Raw genomic sequence first — 17,571 nt, 5'->3', positions numbered from 1 at the left:
TTATTACATTTTGGGGGGGGATTTGGGAAATTCTCCCGCAACCCCATTTTCATATCTGCCCCCTAGTTTGGGAACCTCTAGGCTACGCTCACCAACAATGGACCTAACTTTAACAGTAGAGGAGTTACTGTTGCTGTCCCTGAAAGAAATGTTCAAGTTCAATGAAAACATTTTTCAAAGAGAACTTTTAAGTTACCTAACTCATTCATATGTTTTCTCTCTCTGGCTGCCCCACCCTCTGTCTGTCTGTCTGCCCTCTGTCTGTTTGCCCCGGTCTCTGTCTGTCTGCCTGCCCCGCCCCCTCTCTCTGTCTCTCTCTTTAACCTGTAGTGTCGCCCAGCCCGTGAACGGGACCGTTATCATCATCTGACACTAATTAGCATAACGCAACGGACATAAATCTTCCTAGAAATTATTCCTATTCATGAAAATCACAAGTGAAATATATTGGAACACAGCTTTGCCTTTTGTTAATCACCCTGTTATCTCAGATTTTCAAAATATGCTTTACTGCCAACGCTAGACAAGCATTTGTGTAAGTTTATCATAGCCTAGCATAGCATTATGCCTTGCTAGCAGCAGGCAAACGTGTCACGGAAATCATAAAAGCAATCAAATGAAATCGTTTACCTTTGATGAACTTCGGATGTTTTCACTCACGAGACTCCCAGGTAGACAGCCAAAGTTCATTTTTTCCCAAAATATTATTTTTGTAGGCGAAATAGCTCCGTTTGTTCTTCACGTTTGGCTGAGAAATCGCCCGGAAATTGCGGTCACCACAACGCCAAATTAGCTCCATAATATCGACAGAAACATGGCAAACGTTGTTTAGAATCCATCCTCAAGGTGTTTTTCTAATATCTATTCGATAATATATCCGTCGGGACAATTCCTTTTTCTCTAGGACCGATTGGAGTAATGGCTACCTCTGCACTTTACGCGAGAATCTCTCTCGGAGCCACCATGTGACCACTTACGCAATGTGCCCCCATACGGCTATTCTTCAACAGAAATGCGTAAAACTACGTCACAATGCTGTAGACACCTTGGGGAATACGTAGACAGCGTAAGCTTGTTGATGGTACATTCACAGCCATATAGGGAGTCATTGAAATGCAGCGCTTTCAAAACCTGGGGCTCTTCCGGATTGGATTTTTCTCAGTCTTTCGCCTGCAACATCAGTTCTGTTATACTCACAGACAATATCTTTACAGTTTTGGAAATGTTAGAGTGTTTTCTATCCAAATTATATGCATATTCCAGCATCTTTTCCTGACAAAATATCCCGTTTAAAACTGGAATGTTTTTTTTCCAAAATACTGCCCCCTAACACCAAGAGGAAAAGATGCTGGAATATGCATGGGAACATATGTTTACAAATTCAATTGATTATAAACAGAAGTAAAATAAACAATCAGAAATTAACAGTAAACATTACACTCACGGAAAGTTTCAAAAGAATAGAAACTTTTCAATGTAGCTGAAGTTCAAAAAATAATAAATATGGTTTTATTTAAACTGGTTGCTTTTGTAGCAACAGGTCACATCTTGCTGCTGTGATGGTACACTGTGGTATTTCACCTAATAGATATGTGAGTTTATCAAAATGTAATTTGTTTTCAAATTCTTTGTGGATCTGTGTAATCTGGGGGAAATATGTGTCTCTAATATGGTCATACATTGGGCAGGAGGTCAGGAAGTGCAGCTCAGTTTCCACCTCATTTTGTGGGCAGTGAGCACATTGCCTGTTTTCCTTTGAGATTCATGTCTGCCTACGGCAGCCTTTCTCAATAGCAAGGCTATGCTCACTGAGTCTGTACATAGTCAAAGCTTTCCTTAATTTTGGGTCAGTCACAGTGGTCAGGTATTCTGCCAATGTGTACTCTCTGTTTAGGACCAAATAACATTCCAGTTTGCTCTGTTTTCCAGTGTGTCAAATAATAATCTCATCTCTCTCTCCCCCTCTCCCTCCCTCTTTCAGTAAGCTGTATAACGTGCTGGACCGTCTTAGTATGATAGCAGAGAACGTGGTCAAGAGGACCGGCTTCTTCATCAACCGCTCTGACTTCTTCTGCCACACACTCAGACCAGACGAGAGGTACACACACACGCACACACACGCGCACACACACGCACACACACACACACACACACACACACACACACACACACACACACACACACACACCCTCAGACCAGACGTGAGGTACACACACATTCACACCCTCACTCACACCCTCAAGCCAGACGAGAGGTACACACGCACACCCTCTGGTCAGACGAGAGGTACATACCCTCAGGCCAGATGAGAGGTACACACAAACAGGTCAGACGAGAGGTGAGCCCAGAGGGGTAAAAACTTGCGCCCTTTACACCCCAACCAATACCTCTATAACTACCTCACCACACCCTCTAGATTTTTTTTTACAGGGGTTGGTGTTAAATTGTCACAATTGGTTTTAATTGTGATTATTGCTACGTTTGTTTTAATGTGTTAGACAAAGTCCCTCAGAGGGCTGTTATAAAGCTCCGTCTAATAACTAATCATACAGTATTTTACAGTCACGCATTAATAGCAATTACATTTCTTTTTTTCCCTTCTGATATAAATGAATGTCCAGTAATGGGAATAGATGGGTCTGTTAGATGGGAGTCTTGCAGAATAGTCATGGCCAGGGTATCCCTACCTATCAGAGTAGATGACGGAGCATGCAGCAGCAGAAGGGTGTGAAGAACAGCTGCACTGCTCACTATCTGCATATCTTAATCATAAGCATTGACATTTCCATCTGGTTACCTAAGCTGCTAGCCATTCTTCTAATGACGCATTTATTAGCTTTATGTTACATTATCAAACACACTCACTTGCTTTTATACATGTGCTCATGCTTAAGAAACACACACACACGGCCGCCCACTCTCTCGTCTCTAGCGGGGTTGTTGACTTCAGTCCAGACGTGTCACAAATGAAAAGTCTTCCTCCATTTACTTCTTCATTTATTATTTCTTCTGTGCTTCCAGACATGTGACATTCTGACTAGCCCTGGGTTATCTCATATGGAGACTCCCGTGGGGCTCACTGCTAGTCTGGAGGCTAACCTTCTTACACAACCACAATTATGAAAATAAATCAATCAATCAAAAGGGATTCAAAAGTAGAAAAATATATATACACACACTACCGTTAAACTTTGGGGTCACTTAGAAATGTCCTTGTTTTTGAAAGAAAAGCACCATTTAAAATAACATCAAATTGATCAGAAATACAGTGTAGACATTGCTAATGTTGTTAATGACTATTGTAGCTGGAAACGGCTGATTTTTAATGGAATATCTACTTAGGCGTACAGATGCCCATTAGCAGCAATCCTGTGTTCCAATGGAACGTTGTGTTACCTATTCCAAGTGTATCATTTTAAAAGGCTAATTGATCATTAGAAAACCATTTTACAATTATGATAGCACAGCTGAAAACTGTCCTGCTGTTTTAAAGAAGCAATAGAATTGGCCTTCTTTAGTCTAGTTGAGGACCAGTTGGTGTCATGATAGTTTGCCCCTGGTGATGCGTTGTGCAGACAGCACCACCCTTTGGAGAGCCTTGCGGTTGAGGGTGGTGCAATTGCCTTACCAGGCTGTGATACAGCCCGACAAGGTGCTCTCGATTGTGCATCATTTTGGGTAGAGGTCGACCGATTAATCGAAATTGCCGATTTAATTAGGGCCTACTTCAAGTTTTCATAACAATCGGTAATCAGCATTTTTGGACACCGATTATGGCCGGTTACATTGCACTCCACGAGGAGACTGCGTGGCAGGCTAACTACCTGTTATGCGAGTGCAGCAAGGAGCCAAGGTAAGGTGCTAGCTAGCATTAAACTTATCTCATAAAAAACTATCAATCTTAACATAATCACTAGTTAACTACACATGGTTGATATTACTAGTATATCTAGCTTGTCCTGCGTTGCACATAATCGATGCAGTGCCTGTTAATTTATCATTGATTCACAGCCAACTTCAACAAACGGTGATTTAACAAGCGCATTCGCGAAAATAGCACTGTCGTTGCGCCAATGTGTACCTAACCATAAACATCAATGCCTTTCTTAAAATCAATACACAAGTATATATTTTTACACCTGCATATTTAGTTAATATTGCCATGAATTTCTTTTAACTAGAGAAATTGTGTCACTTCTCTTGCGTTTTGTGCAACAGAGTCGGGGTATATGCAGCAGTTTGGGCCGCCTGGCTCATTGCGAATTGTGTGAAGACCATTTCTTCCTAACAAAGACAGCCAACTTCACCAAACTGGGGATGATTTAACAAAATATTAATATGCATATTAATGTTAGCAGCACATATTAACTCTGCAAATTGTGTCACCTCTCTTGCGTTCATTGCACGCAGAGTCAGGGTATATGCAACAGTTTGGGCCGCCTGGCTCGCTGCGCACTTATTTGCCAGATATTTACATAATTATGACATAACATTGAAGGTTGTGCAATTGTAACAGCAATATTTAGACTTATAGATGCCACCAGTTAGATAAAATATGGAACGGTTCCGTATTTCACTGAAAGAATACGTTTTCTTTTATAGTTTATTATTATAGTTTCTGGATTTGACCATATTAATGACCTAAGGCTCGTATTTCTGTGTGTTATTATATTATAATTAAGTCTATGATTTGATAGCACAGTCTGACTGAGTGGTGGTAGGCAGCAGCAGGCTCGTAAGCATGAATTCAAACAGCACTTTCCTGCATTTGCCAGCAGCTCTTCCATTGCGCTGTTTATGACTTCAAGCCTATTAACGCCCGAGATTAGGCTGGCAATACTAAAGTTCCTATTAGAACATCCAATAGTCAAAGGTATATGAAATACAGATGATATAGAGAGAAATAGTCCTATAATAACTACAACCTAAAACTTCCTACCTGGGAATATTGAAGACTCATGTTAAAAGGAACCACCAGCTTTCATATGTTCTCATGTTCTGAGCAAGGAACTTAAACGTTAGCTTTCTTACATGGCACATATTGCACTTTTATTTTTTTCTCCAACACTTTGTTTTGGCATTATTTAAACCAAATTGAACATGTTTCATTATTTATTTGAGACTAAATTGCTTTTATTGATGTACTATATTAAGTTAAAATAAAAGTGTTAATTCAGTATTGTTCTAATTGTCATTATTACAAATATAAATATATATATAAAAAATCGGCCGATTAATCGGTATCAGCTTCTTTTTTTTGGTCCTCCAATAATCGGTATCGGTATCGGCGTTGAAAAATCATAATCGGTCGACCTCTAGTTTTGGGTGACAAGCCACATTTCTTCAGCCTCGTTCTGTGATGTGTACGCCCAGGAACTTAAAACCTCCTACCTTCTCCACTGCTGTCCCTTCAATGTGGATAGGGGGGTGCTCCCTCTGTTGTTTCCTGAAGTCCACGATCATCTCCTTTGTTTTCTTGACGTTGAGTGAGAGGTTGTTTTCCTGATGCCACAGGAATGAGTGCCCTTACCTCCTCCCTCTAGGCTGTCTTGTCGTTGTTGGAAAGTCCAGGACCCAATTGCACAGGGCGGGGTTGAGACTCAAGGCCTCCAGCTTGATGATGAACTTGGAGTGTACTATGGTGTTGAATGCTGAGCTGTAGTCAATGAACAGCAATCTTATATAGGTATTCCTCTTGTCCAGATGGGATATGGCAGTGTGATGGCAATTGCGTCGTCTGTGGACCTGTTGGCAGTATGGAAACTGAAGTTGGTCTAGTTTGGCCAGTAAGGTGGTGATATAATCCTTGACTAGTCTCTCGAAGCACTTCATGATGACAGAAGTGGGTAATCATTTAGTTCAGTTATCTTTGCCTTCTTGCGCACAGGAACAATGGTAGCCATCTTGAAGCATGTGGGGACAACAGACTGGGATAGGGAGCGATTGAATATGTCCTTAAACACCAGCCAGCCAGCTGGTCTGCGCATGCTTTGAGGATGCGGCTCGGGATGCTGCCTGGACCAACAGCCTTTCGAGGGTTAACACGTTTAAATGTTTTACTCGCCATGGAGGGGGGCAGTCCTTGTTAGTGGGCCGTGATGGTGGCACTGTATTATCCTCAAACCGGGCGAAGAAGGTGTTTAGTTTGTTTCGAAGCGTGACGTCCGTGACGTGACTGGATTTCTTTTTGTAATCTGTGATTTCCTTTAGAACCTGCGACATATGTCTTGTGTCTGAGCTGTTGAGTTGCGACTCCACCTTGTCCCTGTACTGGCATGTTGCTTGTTTGATTGCCTTGCGGAGGGAATAGCTACACTGTTTATTTTCAGACATATTCCCAGACCTCTTTCCATGGTTAAGTGGATCGCGCTTTTAGTTTTGCACGAATCCCGCCATCCATCCATGGTTTCTGGTTAGAGTAGGTTTTAATAGTCACAGTGGGTACAACATCTCCAATGCACTTCTTTATTAAATCACTCACCGAGGCAGCCTATAGGTCGATGTTGTTCTGATGCTGACCGCAACATATTCCAGTCCGCGTGATCAAAACAATCTTGGTACAAACTGGTACATCCTGTTTGAGTTTCTGCCTATAAGACGGAAGGAGCTAGATGGTATTATGGTCAGATTTGCCGAGGGGAGGGCGTCGGAGGGCTTTGTATGCATCGCGGAAGTTAGAGTAGCAGTGGTCGAGGGTATTGCGCATGCGCGTAGTGCAATCAATATACTGGTAGAATTTAGGTAGCCTTGTTCTCAAATTTGCTTTGATAAAATCCCCAGCTATAATAAATGCAGCCTCAGGATGTATGGGTTCCAGTTTGCATATAGTCCAGTGAAGTTCCTTGATGGCCATCTTGGTGTCTGTTTGAAGGGGAATGTACACAGCTGTGACTATAACTGATGAGAATTCTCTTGGTAGGTAAAATGGCTGCCACTTGATTGTAAGGAATTCTAGATCGTGTGAGCAGAAGGACTTGACTTCCTGTATGTTGTTATGATTACACCATGAGTCGTTAATCATAAAGCATACACGCCTCTATCTGTGCCCAGAGAGGTGTTTATCTCTTTCGGCGCGATGCATGGAGAAGCCCGGTTGCTGAACCGATTCCGACAACATATCCCAAGAGAGCCATGGTTTCCGTGAATCAGAGAATGTTACAATCTCTGATGTCTCTCTGGAAGGCAACCCTTGCTCGAATTTCATCTACCTTGTTGTCAAGAGACTGGACATTGGCTAGTAGTATACTCAGGTGCGATGTGCACTTCTACAGAGCCTGACCAGGTGGCTGCTTCGTCTGCCCCTAATGCGGCGTCGTTGTTTTGGATCGCCCACTGGAATTATATCCATTGTCCTGGGTGGTGGTCCGAACAGAGGATCCACTTCGGGAAAGTCGTATTCCTGGTCGTAATGTTGGTTAGTTGACGTTGCTCTTATATCCAATAGTTCTTCCCGGCCGTATGTAATAAGACTTAAGATTTCCTGGGGTAGTAATGTCAGAAATAATACATAAAAACTCGAAGCGAGGCGACCATCTCTGTCGGCGCCATCATAATGATCACTGCATCACAGTGCTTGAGGCATCAGTTCAGACCCAAGTTTAATCCCAGGCTGTGTCACAACCGACCATGAGCATGAGTAGGGCGGCGTCCGGGTTAGGGGAGGTTTTGGCCGGGGGGGTTTTACTTGGCTCATCTCGTTCAAGCGACTCCTTGTGGCGGGCCAGGCACCTGCAGGTTGAACAGTGTTCCCTCCAACATTGGTGCGGCTGGCTTCCGGGTTAAGCGGTGCTTTTTTGGAGGATGCATGACTCGACCTTCGCCTCTCCCGAGCCCGTTGGGGAGTTGCAGCGATGAGACAAAATCGCAATTGGATCGCAATTTGATATCACGAAATTGGGGAGAAATAGGGGCTAATTATTTTTTTTACGTTACCATATCGTGCTTAGCATACAAGCCAGGGGCTAGACACACCTGGCAATGAAGCAAGCATAGAGTGACCTAAATTGATAAGCAAAGAAGACGGGATGGTAATCTAGGAAGAGATGCTATGGGTAGAAGAGCCGATGTTTCACTGGTTTTCATCACACAGTGCTTTATGCCATTGTGGCATTGAATAATTACTCCTCGATGCACCAGTCCTAAATGTGTTCAGATTCAGAAACTTCAAGTTTTGCCATCTCAAGACAATTAATGTGCATTGCAGGAGTATAAAAGTACAACAAGCATACTCCGTGTTGGATTGATTAAAGGAGTTTTCTCTTTCCTCAGGTGGGGAGATCTTGGGGGAAGTCTCACCTCAAGTGGGCGTGTCCAGGTATGGTATATTACACACCATACACACCTCAGCAGGCGGTGGCTGTTGACATGGAAACCTGAAGGTGGAGATGATGCACATCTTTTATCAGCGCCCACATTCAAATGTTTTGTTATTGTTGAGCTCTCCTCTCCCATCTTCAGACAGGTGTGTTGAGGACGAACTGCGTGGACTGTCTGGACCGTACTAACACGGCCCAGTTCATGGTGGGGAAGTGTGCTCTGGCCTATCAGCTCTACGCTCTGGGCATGATTGACAAGCCCAAGCTGCAGTTCGACACGGACTGTGTTAGGTAAAACCCTACTTTACTCTCGCCTCTGAGACTCACTTACACATTTTCTAAAAGTTGACATAAGTAATTAGAAAATGCTGTTGACATCTCTGACCTTGTGTGACCTTTACCCCCTCCACAATTCAGGCTGTTTGAGGAGCTGTATGAAGACCATGGGGACACCCTGTCTCTGCAGTACGGGGGCTCCCAGCTGGTCCACAGGGTGAAGACCTACCGGAAGATAGCCCCCTGGACTCAGCACTCCAAAGACATCATGCAGACCCTGTCCCGTTACTATAGCAACGCTTTCTCAGGTAGATACGCACACACACTTTTATCTCACCTTTATTTAACCAGGTAGGCCAGTTGAGAACTAGTTCTCATTTACAACTGTGACCTGGCCAAGATAAAGCAAAGCAGTGTGACACCAACAACACAGAGTTACACATGGAATAAACAAACATACAGTCAATAACACAATAGAAAAGTCTATATACATTGTGTGCAAATGGAGTAAGATTAGGGAGGTGAGGCAATAAATAGGCCATAATGGCAAAATGATAATTACAATTTAGCAATTAAACTCTGAAGTGATAGATGTGCAGATGGTGATGTGCAAGTAGAAATACTGGCGTGCAAAGGAGCAAAAAAATAAATAGCAATATGGGGATGAGGTAGTTGGGTGGGCTCCTTTCAGATGGGCTATGTACAGGTGCAATGATCTGTAAGTTGCTCTGACAGACGATGCTTAAAGTTAGTAAGGGAGATATGAGTCTCCAGCTTCAGTGATTTTTGCAATTCGTTCCAGTCATTGGCAGCAGAGAACTGGAAGGAAAGGCGGCCAAAGGAGGAGTTGACTTTAGGGGTGACCAGTGAAATATACCTGCTGGAGAGCGTGCTACGGGTGGGTGCTGCCATGGTGACCAGTGAGCTGAGATAAGGCTTGGCTTTACCTAGCATAGACTTATTTATGACCTGGAGCCAGTGGGTTTGGCGACGAATATGAAGTGAGGGCCAGTCAACGAGAGCATACAGGTCGCAGTGGTGGGTAGTATATGGGGCTTTGTGACAAAACGGATGGCACTGTGATAGACTGCATCCAATTTTCTGAGTAGAGTGTTGGAGGCTATTTTGTTTCAAAATAGGAAGCCAACTCTAGATTACATTTAGGATTGGAGATGCTTAATGTGAGTCTGGAAGGAGAGTTTGCAGTCTAACCAGACACCTAGGTATTTATATTTGTCCACATATTCTAAGTCAGAACCATCCAGAGTAGTGATGCTAGACGGGTTTGTTAACACAGTGTCCAAAGAAGGGCCAGAAGTACACAGAATGGCGTCTTATGCTTGCAAGCACACACATGCTCACACACACCCACATGCTCACACACACACACACACACACACACACACACACACACACACACACACACACACACACACACACACACACACACACACACACACTATCTGTCATAACAAAAATACTTTTACCATTGCAAATTCTTTACAGGCATCCTGAGTCTCTCTTGACAGCCCTAGTTTGAGATTTCTTATGTAGGTAGTAGTGTCTCCGAGGTAACGGTGCCTCCCAGGTAACGGCGCCTCCGAGGTATGACCACTTCATACCACTCACTCATCACCCCCGTATTGTTACTACGGCAACACACTCACTCAGGATCCCCCTATTCCCCCTATACACACACATACTCCATTCACCCCTGCCATGTCCTTATGACACCACTGCTTACTCATACACTAGTGTCTCTTTCTCTCTCATTACCCCTTCTCATCCCCTCACCACCTCCTCACCCTCATCCCCTCTCCCCCCTCCTCTTCCTCATCCCTTCTCCCCATCCTCTCCCGTCCCCTCACCCCTCTCCTCATCCACTCTTTCTGCCCCCTCCTCTTCTCCCGCCTCCTCCTCTTCAGCCGATTCCTTCATCTCCTCCCACCCACCTCCTCTTCTCCCATCCCACTCCTCATCCACTCTTCCTTCTCCCCTCCTCACCCCCCCCCTTCTCCTGCCCCGCTCTTCATCCACTCTTCCTTCTCCCCTCTTCTCCCGTCCCACTCCTCTTCTCCTGCACCCCGCCCCCCTCCTCATCCACTCTTCCTTCTCCCCTCCTCATCCTCCTCTTCTCCCACCCCTCCTCTTCTCACATCCTCCTCTTCTCCCGCCCCTCCTCATCCACTCTTCCTGCCCCCTCCTCTTCTCCCACCCCCCTCCTTATCCACTTTTCCTGCCCCCTCCTCTTCTTCCACCCCCCTCCTTATCCACTCTTCCTGCCCCCTCCTCTTCTCCTGCACCCCGCCCCCCTCCTTATCCAATCTTCCTTTTCCCCTCCTTATCCTCCTCTTCTCCCGCCCCTCCTCTTCTCACATCCCACCCCCCTCCTTATCCACTCTTCCTTCTCCCGTCCCCTTCTCCCGCCCTCCTTCTTTTCTCCTGACCCCCTCCTCATCCACTCTTCCTGCCCCCCCATCATCCCCCTCATCTTCTCCCTCCCCCTCCTTATCCACTCTTCCTTGTCCCGTCCCCCTCTTCTCCCGCCCCTTCCGCTTCTCCCGTCCCCCTCCTCATCCACTCTTCCTTCCCCCTCCTCATCCACTCTTCCTTCTCCCCCTCCTCACCCCCTCTTCTCCCACCCCCTCTACTTCTCCCGCCCCCTCCTCTTCTCCCGTCTCCCTCCTCATCCACTCTTCCTTCTCCCCTCCTCACCCCCTGTTCTACCGTCCCCCTCCTCATCCACTCTTCCTTCTCCCCTCCTCATCCACACTTCCTTCTCGCCTCCTCACCCCCTTTTCTCCCGTCCCCCTCCTCTTCTCCCGTCCCCCTCCTCATCCACTCTTCCTTCTTCCCCCTCACCCCCTCTTCTCCTGCCCCCTCCTCTTCTCCCCCGGCCCCCTCTTCATCCACTCTTTCTGCCCCCTCCTCATCCACTCTTTCTGCCCCCTCCTCATCCACTCATCCTGCCCCCCTCCTCATCCACTCTTCCTTCTCCCCTCCTCACCCCCTCATTTTATTCTGACCCCCTCCTCATCCACTCTTCCTTCTCCCCTCCTCACCCCCTCATTTTATTCTGCCCCCTCCTCATCCACTCTTCCTTCTCCCCTCCTCACCCCCTCATTTTATTCTGCCCCCTCTTCATCCACTCTTTCTGCCCCCTCCTCATCCACTCTTCCTGCCCCCCTCCTCATCCACTCTTCCTGCCCCCTCCTCATCCACTCTTCCTGCCCCCTCCTCATCCACTCTTCCTTCTCCCTTCCTCACCCCCTCATTTTATTCTGCCCCCTTCTCATCCACTCTTCCTTCTCCCCTCCTCACCCCTCATTTTATTCTGCCCCCCCTCCTCATCCACTCTTCCCACCATTGCTCCCACTACCTCTATGCTCTCTCTCTCAGATAATGTGACCACCCCCTCCCAACTCCTTAGTTACATTTCAAATCAAATCTATAATGAGTTTGCAGACCCAGCGTACGGTAAGTGGCAACCTCGTAATAATGTCATACATCATGTGATGTTTACACACCCTATCTCCCTCCCACGGGATTACACACACACACACAGTTTGCATTACATTGGAGACTAATTGCTGTAAATGATTCTGGCAGAGAAACACTGTGTAGAGAGCTATATATTATCCCCCTTCTTCACATCAGTCTTCAGCATTGCCATAAAGACCCTAATAAATCAACTACTGTAAATGTGTCCAGTACTGATTTATTTATTGTATTTACCAGCTACATTGTTTGAGGACACGACATTGTGGGGAAGAGTTAGAGCAGAGGGGTGGAACCGTAGAGATCCTATTAATTTACTATTCTAATTCTATGGGTACAACTCTATTGCCTTGGAATACTTTAGAACAGAGTATACAAAACACAGGAAAACCTACTATACACAGCACTAAGTGCATCTGGTTGTGTTCTTGGCTTAGAAGTGTTCCCTTTCTACCTTAAAATCACAGTCTCTCTACGTCTTAGTTCACCGCCCTTTGCTGTTCAGAACACTGTAGACAGGGGCTTGATTCGAAGGCTTCCCCTCGTCTCGGTCTCCTCCATCTGCTGTTGCTGGAAGATTTAACATCAGAGCTGTAGAAACTCTCCTCGGTCTCCCAGAGCACTTTCTTCTGAATCACCCTCACACGTACAAAGATCCACAGTCACACACGCATGCATTTCATTTGCATGGACACACACACACCCTCGCCCACCTCCACACTAATTATGATGAAATTAGGCTTCCTTCACGACGTTGAATTATACATCCTCATGACATCCCCCAGTGTAACATTCAGTCTACCAGCACCACAGGACCCATATCCTGGTAATGATAGGGCGGTGCACAATTGGCCCAGCGTCGTCTGGGTTTGGCCGGGGTAGGCTGTCATTGTAAATAAGAATTTGTTTTTAACTGACTTTCCTAGTTAAATAAAGGTTCAATTAACAATCAAAAAAATATCTCCCTTCAGTCACACTGACACCTTACAAGGGACAAAATGGCTTCTCTCCACTTCAACTAACACATGACTTCCTGTCTCCCTTAAACTTTAGTGAGGAAAGTGGCCCTGGAGTGTTTTACTGGGGACCATGTTTAGTTTAACTCAATCCAAGTGAATCATGGGAATAATCCAGTCAACAGTAATTGCCTTAATTTTACTGGACCCCAGGAAGAGTGCTAATGGGGATCCATAATAAATACAAATACAAAACAGTTAGGCCTAAATAGAGAAATGATTTTATTGGAATATGGAGGAAAATAATTGTTTCTTTTGGATGAGATTATTTTTATCTCTGTTATTGCATCCAAATATTTGTATATGAAAATCCTCTGTGCCTCCCTAGGTTGATGTAATTTACCTTGTTGACTACGCGCGCACACACAAACACAAACACACACACACACACACACACACACACACACACACACACACACACACACACACACACACACACACAGTCATCTGATTGTGGTGGCAATGAAAGTTTACTGTTCTCTAGTTCAGGATGAAACTATCCTCATTGGTATTAGTGTTCAGAAATGACGTACACCAGAACCCCAGGCGTCATATAAGATATCCACAATGAGATCTGCTGGGGCCTAGCTGCGATGGAGTGAGTGGGAGAAAAGAGGGCCTCTGGGGCCTGTGCGAGGATGAGGGGCCACTCTAACTCATTCTTCTGCTGAGTGGGAATCAGTTTGATGTCAGTGTTGTGGCCAGGTATTTGTTAGTGAGCTTGTGTGTGTGTGTGCATTAGCACGTTCAAGACTAACGTTCCACACTAAACCCACCCTTTTGGGTTTGAGTAGAGCATTTCATCAAGAGTCGACACAAGAAACTCCTCTTCTCTTTTGGCTGCAGAAGTCAATTGCAACATCTCTGTGTGTGATGTCGAGTGGTGAGTCACTGTCTTCCTTTGTCCTGCCCTCCCTGCACCAACCAATGTCTGTCATCAGACTAATATAGATACAGGATCATTTTGATTGGCCGGTAACAGTTAGACTGAGTGCTGGTTAACCCAGATGTGTCATCTATACCTGACGGTTAGTATGACAGAGCTGACACTTATCCCACCCTTAAGCGTCCATCGTTGTCCAAAACTTGTACGCACAGCAGTGTTCTAGAATATTGGACCGTTGACGTTCATACATTTCGAATTCTCAACTCAGGTCAAGCTGCACAACATGTCCAAAAGAATGCTTGTCGGACATCTCATTCCAAAATCCACTCTTCTGGGAAGGCTTTCCACTAGCTGTTGGAACATTGCTGCAGGGACTAGAGCATTAGTGAGGTCGGGCACTGATGTTGGGAGATAAGGCCTGGCTCGCAGTCTGCTTTCCAATTCATCCCAAGGTGTTCAATGGGGTTGAGATCAGAGCTCTGTGCAGGCCAGTCAAGTTCTTCCACATGGATCTCGACAAAATCAAATCAAATTTATTTATATAGCCCTTCGTACATCAGCTGATATCTCAAAGTGCTGTACAGAAACCCAGCCTAAAACCCCAAACAGCAAGCAATGCAGATGTAGAAGCACGGTGGCTAGGAAAAACTCCCTAGAAAGGCCAAAACCTAGGAAGAAACCTAGAGAGGAACCAGGCTATGTGGGGTGGCCAGTCCTCTTCTGGCTGTACCGGGTAGAGATTATAACAGAACATGGCCAAGATGTTCAAATGTTCATAAATGACCAGCATGGTCGAATAATAATAATAAGGCAGAACAGTTGAAACTGGAGCAGCAGCAGGGCCAGGTGGACTGGGGACAGCAAGGAATCATCATGTCAGGTAGTCCTGGGGCATGGTCCTTGGGCTCAGGTCCTCCGAGAGAGAGAAAGAAAGAGAGAATTAGAGAGAGCACATGTGGGGTGGCCAGTCCTCTTCTGGCTGTGCCGGGTGGAGATTATAACAGAACATGGCCAAGATGTTCAAATGTTCATAAATGACCAGCATGGTCGAATAATAATAAGGCAGAACAGTTGAAACTGGAGCAAAAACATTTCTGTATGGACCTCGCTTTGTGCACTTAGTCTGTACAGTGTCAACTGTTGCCACAAAGTTGGAAACACAGAATGTCATTGTATACTAAATGTCATTGTGTGCTGTAGCGTTAATATTTCCCTTCACTGGAACTAAGGGGCCTAGCCCGAACCATGAAAAACAGCCCTAGACCATTATTGCTCCTCCACCAAACTTTACAGTTGTCACTATGCATTGGGGCACGTAGAGTTCTCTTGGTATCCGCCAAACCAAGATTCATCCGTTGGACTGCCAGATGGTGAAGTGTGATTCATCACTCCAGAGAACGCATTTGCACTGCTCCAGAGTTCAATGGCGTCGAGCTTTACACCACTCCAGCTGACTCTTGGCATTGCGCATGGTTATCTTGGTGATCTCCTGACGAACAGCTATTGTGCTGCTATTGCTTCCAGAGGCAGTTTGGAACTCTTTAGTGAGTGTTGCTTCAGCACTCGGCGGTCCCGTTCTGTGAGCTTGTGTGGCCTACCACTTTGCGGCTGAGCTGCTGTTGCTCCTAGACATTTCCACTACACAATAACAGCACTTGCAGTTGACTGGGGCAGCTCTAGCAGGGCTGACTTATTGGAAAGGTGGCATCCTATGACAGTGCCACGTTGAAAGTCACTGAGCTCTGCAGTATGGCCATTCTACTGCCAACGTTTGTCTATGGCGATTGCATGGCTGTTTCCTCGATTTTATATACCAGTCAGCAACGGGTGTGGCTGAAAAAGCCGACTCCACTAATTTGAAGGAGTGTATTTCTCCAACTGTCAACACATTCAAATGATTCGAGGACACGTACCGGAGCCACGTTGTTTGGGAATTGGGGGGGTGCGCATTCGGGCGTAGCTATGTCACAATGGGACACGGGACTAACGCGTCTTACCATCTGTGGACTATGATTGACGCTTCATCCCTCACAGCACTCGGGTTCCAAAAAGATGGAGAGAACAAAGAAAAGAAGTGAAAAGGCTAAACTACTGTGTGCCACTGAGGATGGGATCAGACAGACTGTCACAGTGCTTATTTCCCATGATTGCATTTCCTTTTCCTATTATGATATTATGTTGTGTTGAGTCACCACCCTCGTTGTCGTCACTAATGCTAAAACAACTCTCATTTGGTTTTTCTTACTGTAGCCTCTCTCTCCTACCCCTCTCAACCCAACAGTCTGTCTCCTATTAGACTATTCTGAACTCTATCTTTTTTCTTAACTGTAATTGAGGGTTTTTATTCATTCATAGGCTTACTCTTGTTTATTTTACGGCAAGATGTTCAATGGCATGATGTTCAAAGATGATTGAACTGCAACTGACATCCAAGAGAAAGAGCTGTTACATGTTCTAAGATGAGTCTGTACAGTATCGTGTCCAAGTTGAATGTTGGAACATTGTTAGAGCTGAAAACGTCTGCAATTCAATCTGTTCTAGGAGGCACATGTGTGCCTTCTGGCTGAGGTACATGCAGTGCATTCGGAAAGTATTCAAACCCCTAGACTTTTTCCACATTTTGTTACGTTACAGTCTTATTCTAAAATTGATTAAATAAAAATTGTTCCTCAATCTACACACAATAACCCATCATGAAAAAGTGAAAACAGATGTATTCAGTCCCTTTTGCTTTGAGACTTGAAATTGAGGTCAGGTGCATCCTGTTTCTATTGATCATCCTTGAGATGTTTCTACAACTTGATTGGAGTCGGTGTTAAATTAAATTTATTGTACATAATTTGGAAAGGCACACAGCTGTCTATATAAGGTCCCACAGTTGATAGTGCATGTCAGAGCAAAAACCAAGCCATGAGGTTCAACGAATTGTCCGTAGAGCTCCGAGACAGGATTGTGTTGAGGCACAGATCTGGGGAAGGGTACCAATACATTTCTGCAGCATTGAAGGTCCCCAAGAACACAGTGGCCTCCATTTTTAAATGGAAGAAGTTTGGAACTACCAAGACTCTTCCTAGAGCTGGCCGCCCAGCCAAACTGAGCAATCGTGGGGAGAAGGGTCTTGGTCAGGGAGGTGACCAAGAATCCGATCGTCACTCTAACAGAGCTCCAGAGTTCCTCTGTGGAGATGGGAGAACCTTCCAGAAGGACAACTATCTCTGCAGCACTTAACCAATCAGGCCTTTAGGGTAGCCAGACAGAAGCCACTCCTCAATAAAATGTACATGACAGCCAAAGACACCTAAAGGACTCTGACCATGAGAAACAAGATTCTCTGGTCTAATGAAACCAAGATTGAACTCTTTGACCTGAATGTCAAGCGTCACGTCTGGAGGAACCCTGGCACTATCCAAATGGTAAAGCATGGTGGTGGAAGCATCATGCTGTGGGGATGTTTTTCAGCGGCAGGGACTGGGAGACTAGTCAGGATCGAGGGAAATATAAATGGAGAAAAGTACAGAGATCATTGATGAAAACCTGCTCCAGAGCACTCAGTACCTCAGACTGGGGTGAAGGTTCACCT

General features: G+C 45.3%; 1 protein-coding gene across 2 annotated transcripts in view; it reads left to right on the top strand.

The window, feature by feature from the left end:
- Positions 1–17,571, top strand: part of fig4a (FIG4 phosphoinositide 5-phosphatase a) — a 98,602-nt gene that overhangs the window by 41,094 nt on the left and 39,937 nt on the right. For both annotated transcript variants that reach the window (XM_064991348.1, XM_064991347.1), the window contains 4 exons: positions 1,982–2,098; positions 8,269–8,314; positions 8,458–8,606; positions 8,733–8,899. In XM_064991348.1, coding sequence (XP_064847420.1) covers positions 1,982–2,098; positions 8,269–8,314; positions 8,458–8,606; positions 8,733–8,899 — 479 coding nt within the window. The remainder of the gene's footprint in view (positions 1–1,981; positions 2,099–8,268; positions 8,315–8,457; positions 8,607–8,732; positions 8,900–17,571) is intronic.

This window comes from Oncorhynchus masou, chromosome 16, assembly GCF_036934945.1.
Source record: "Oncorhynchus masou masou isolate Uvic2021 chromosome 16, UVic_Omas_1.1, whole genome shotgun sequence".
NCBI classification, from domain to species: Eukaryota; Metazoa; Chordata; class Actinopteri; order Salmoniformes; family Salmonidae; genus Oncorhynchus; species Oncorhynchus masou.
This window is presented reverse-complemented; position numbering and strand designations above follow the sequence as displayed.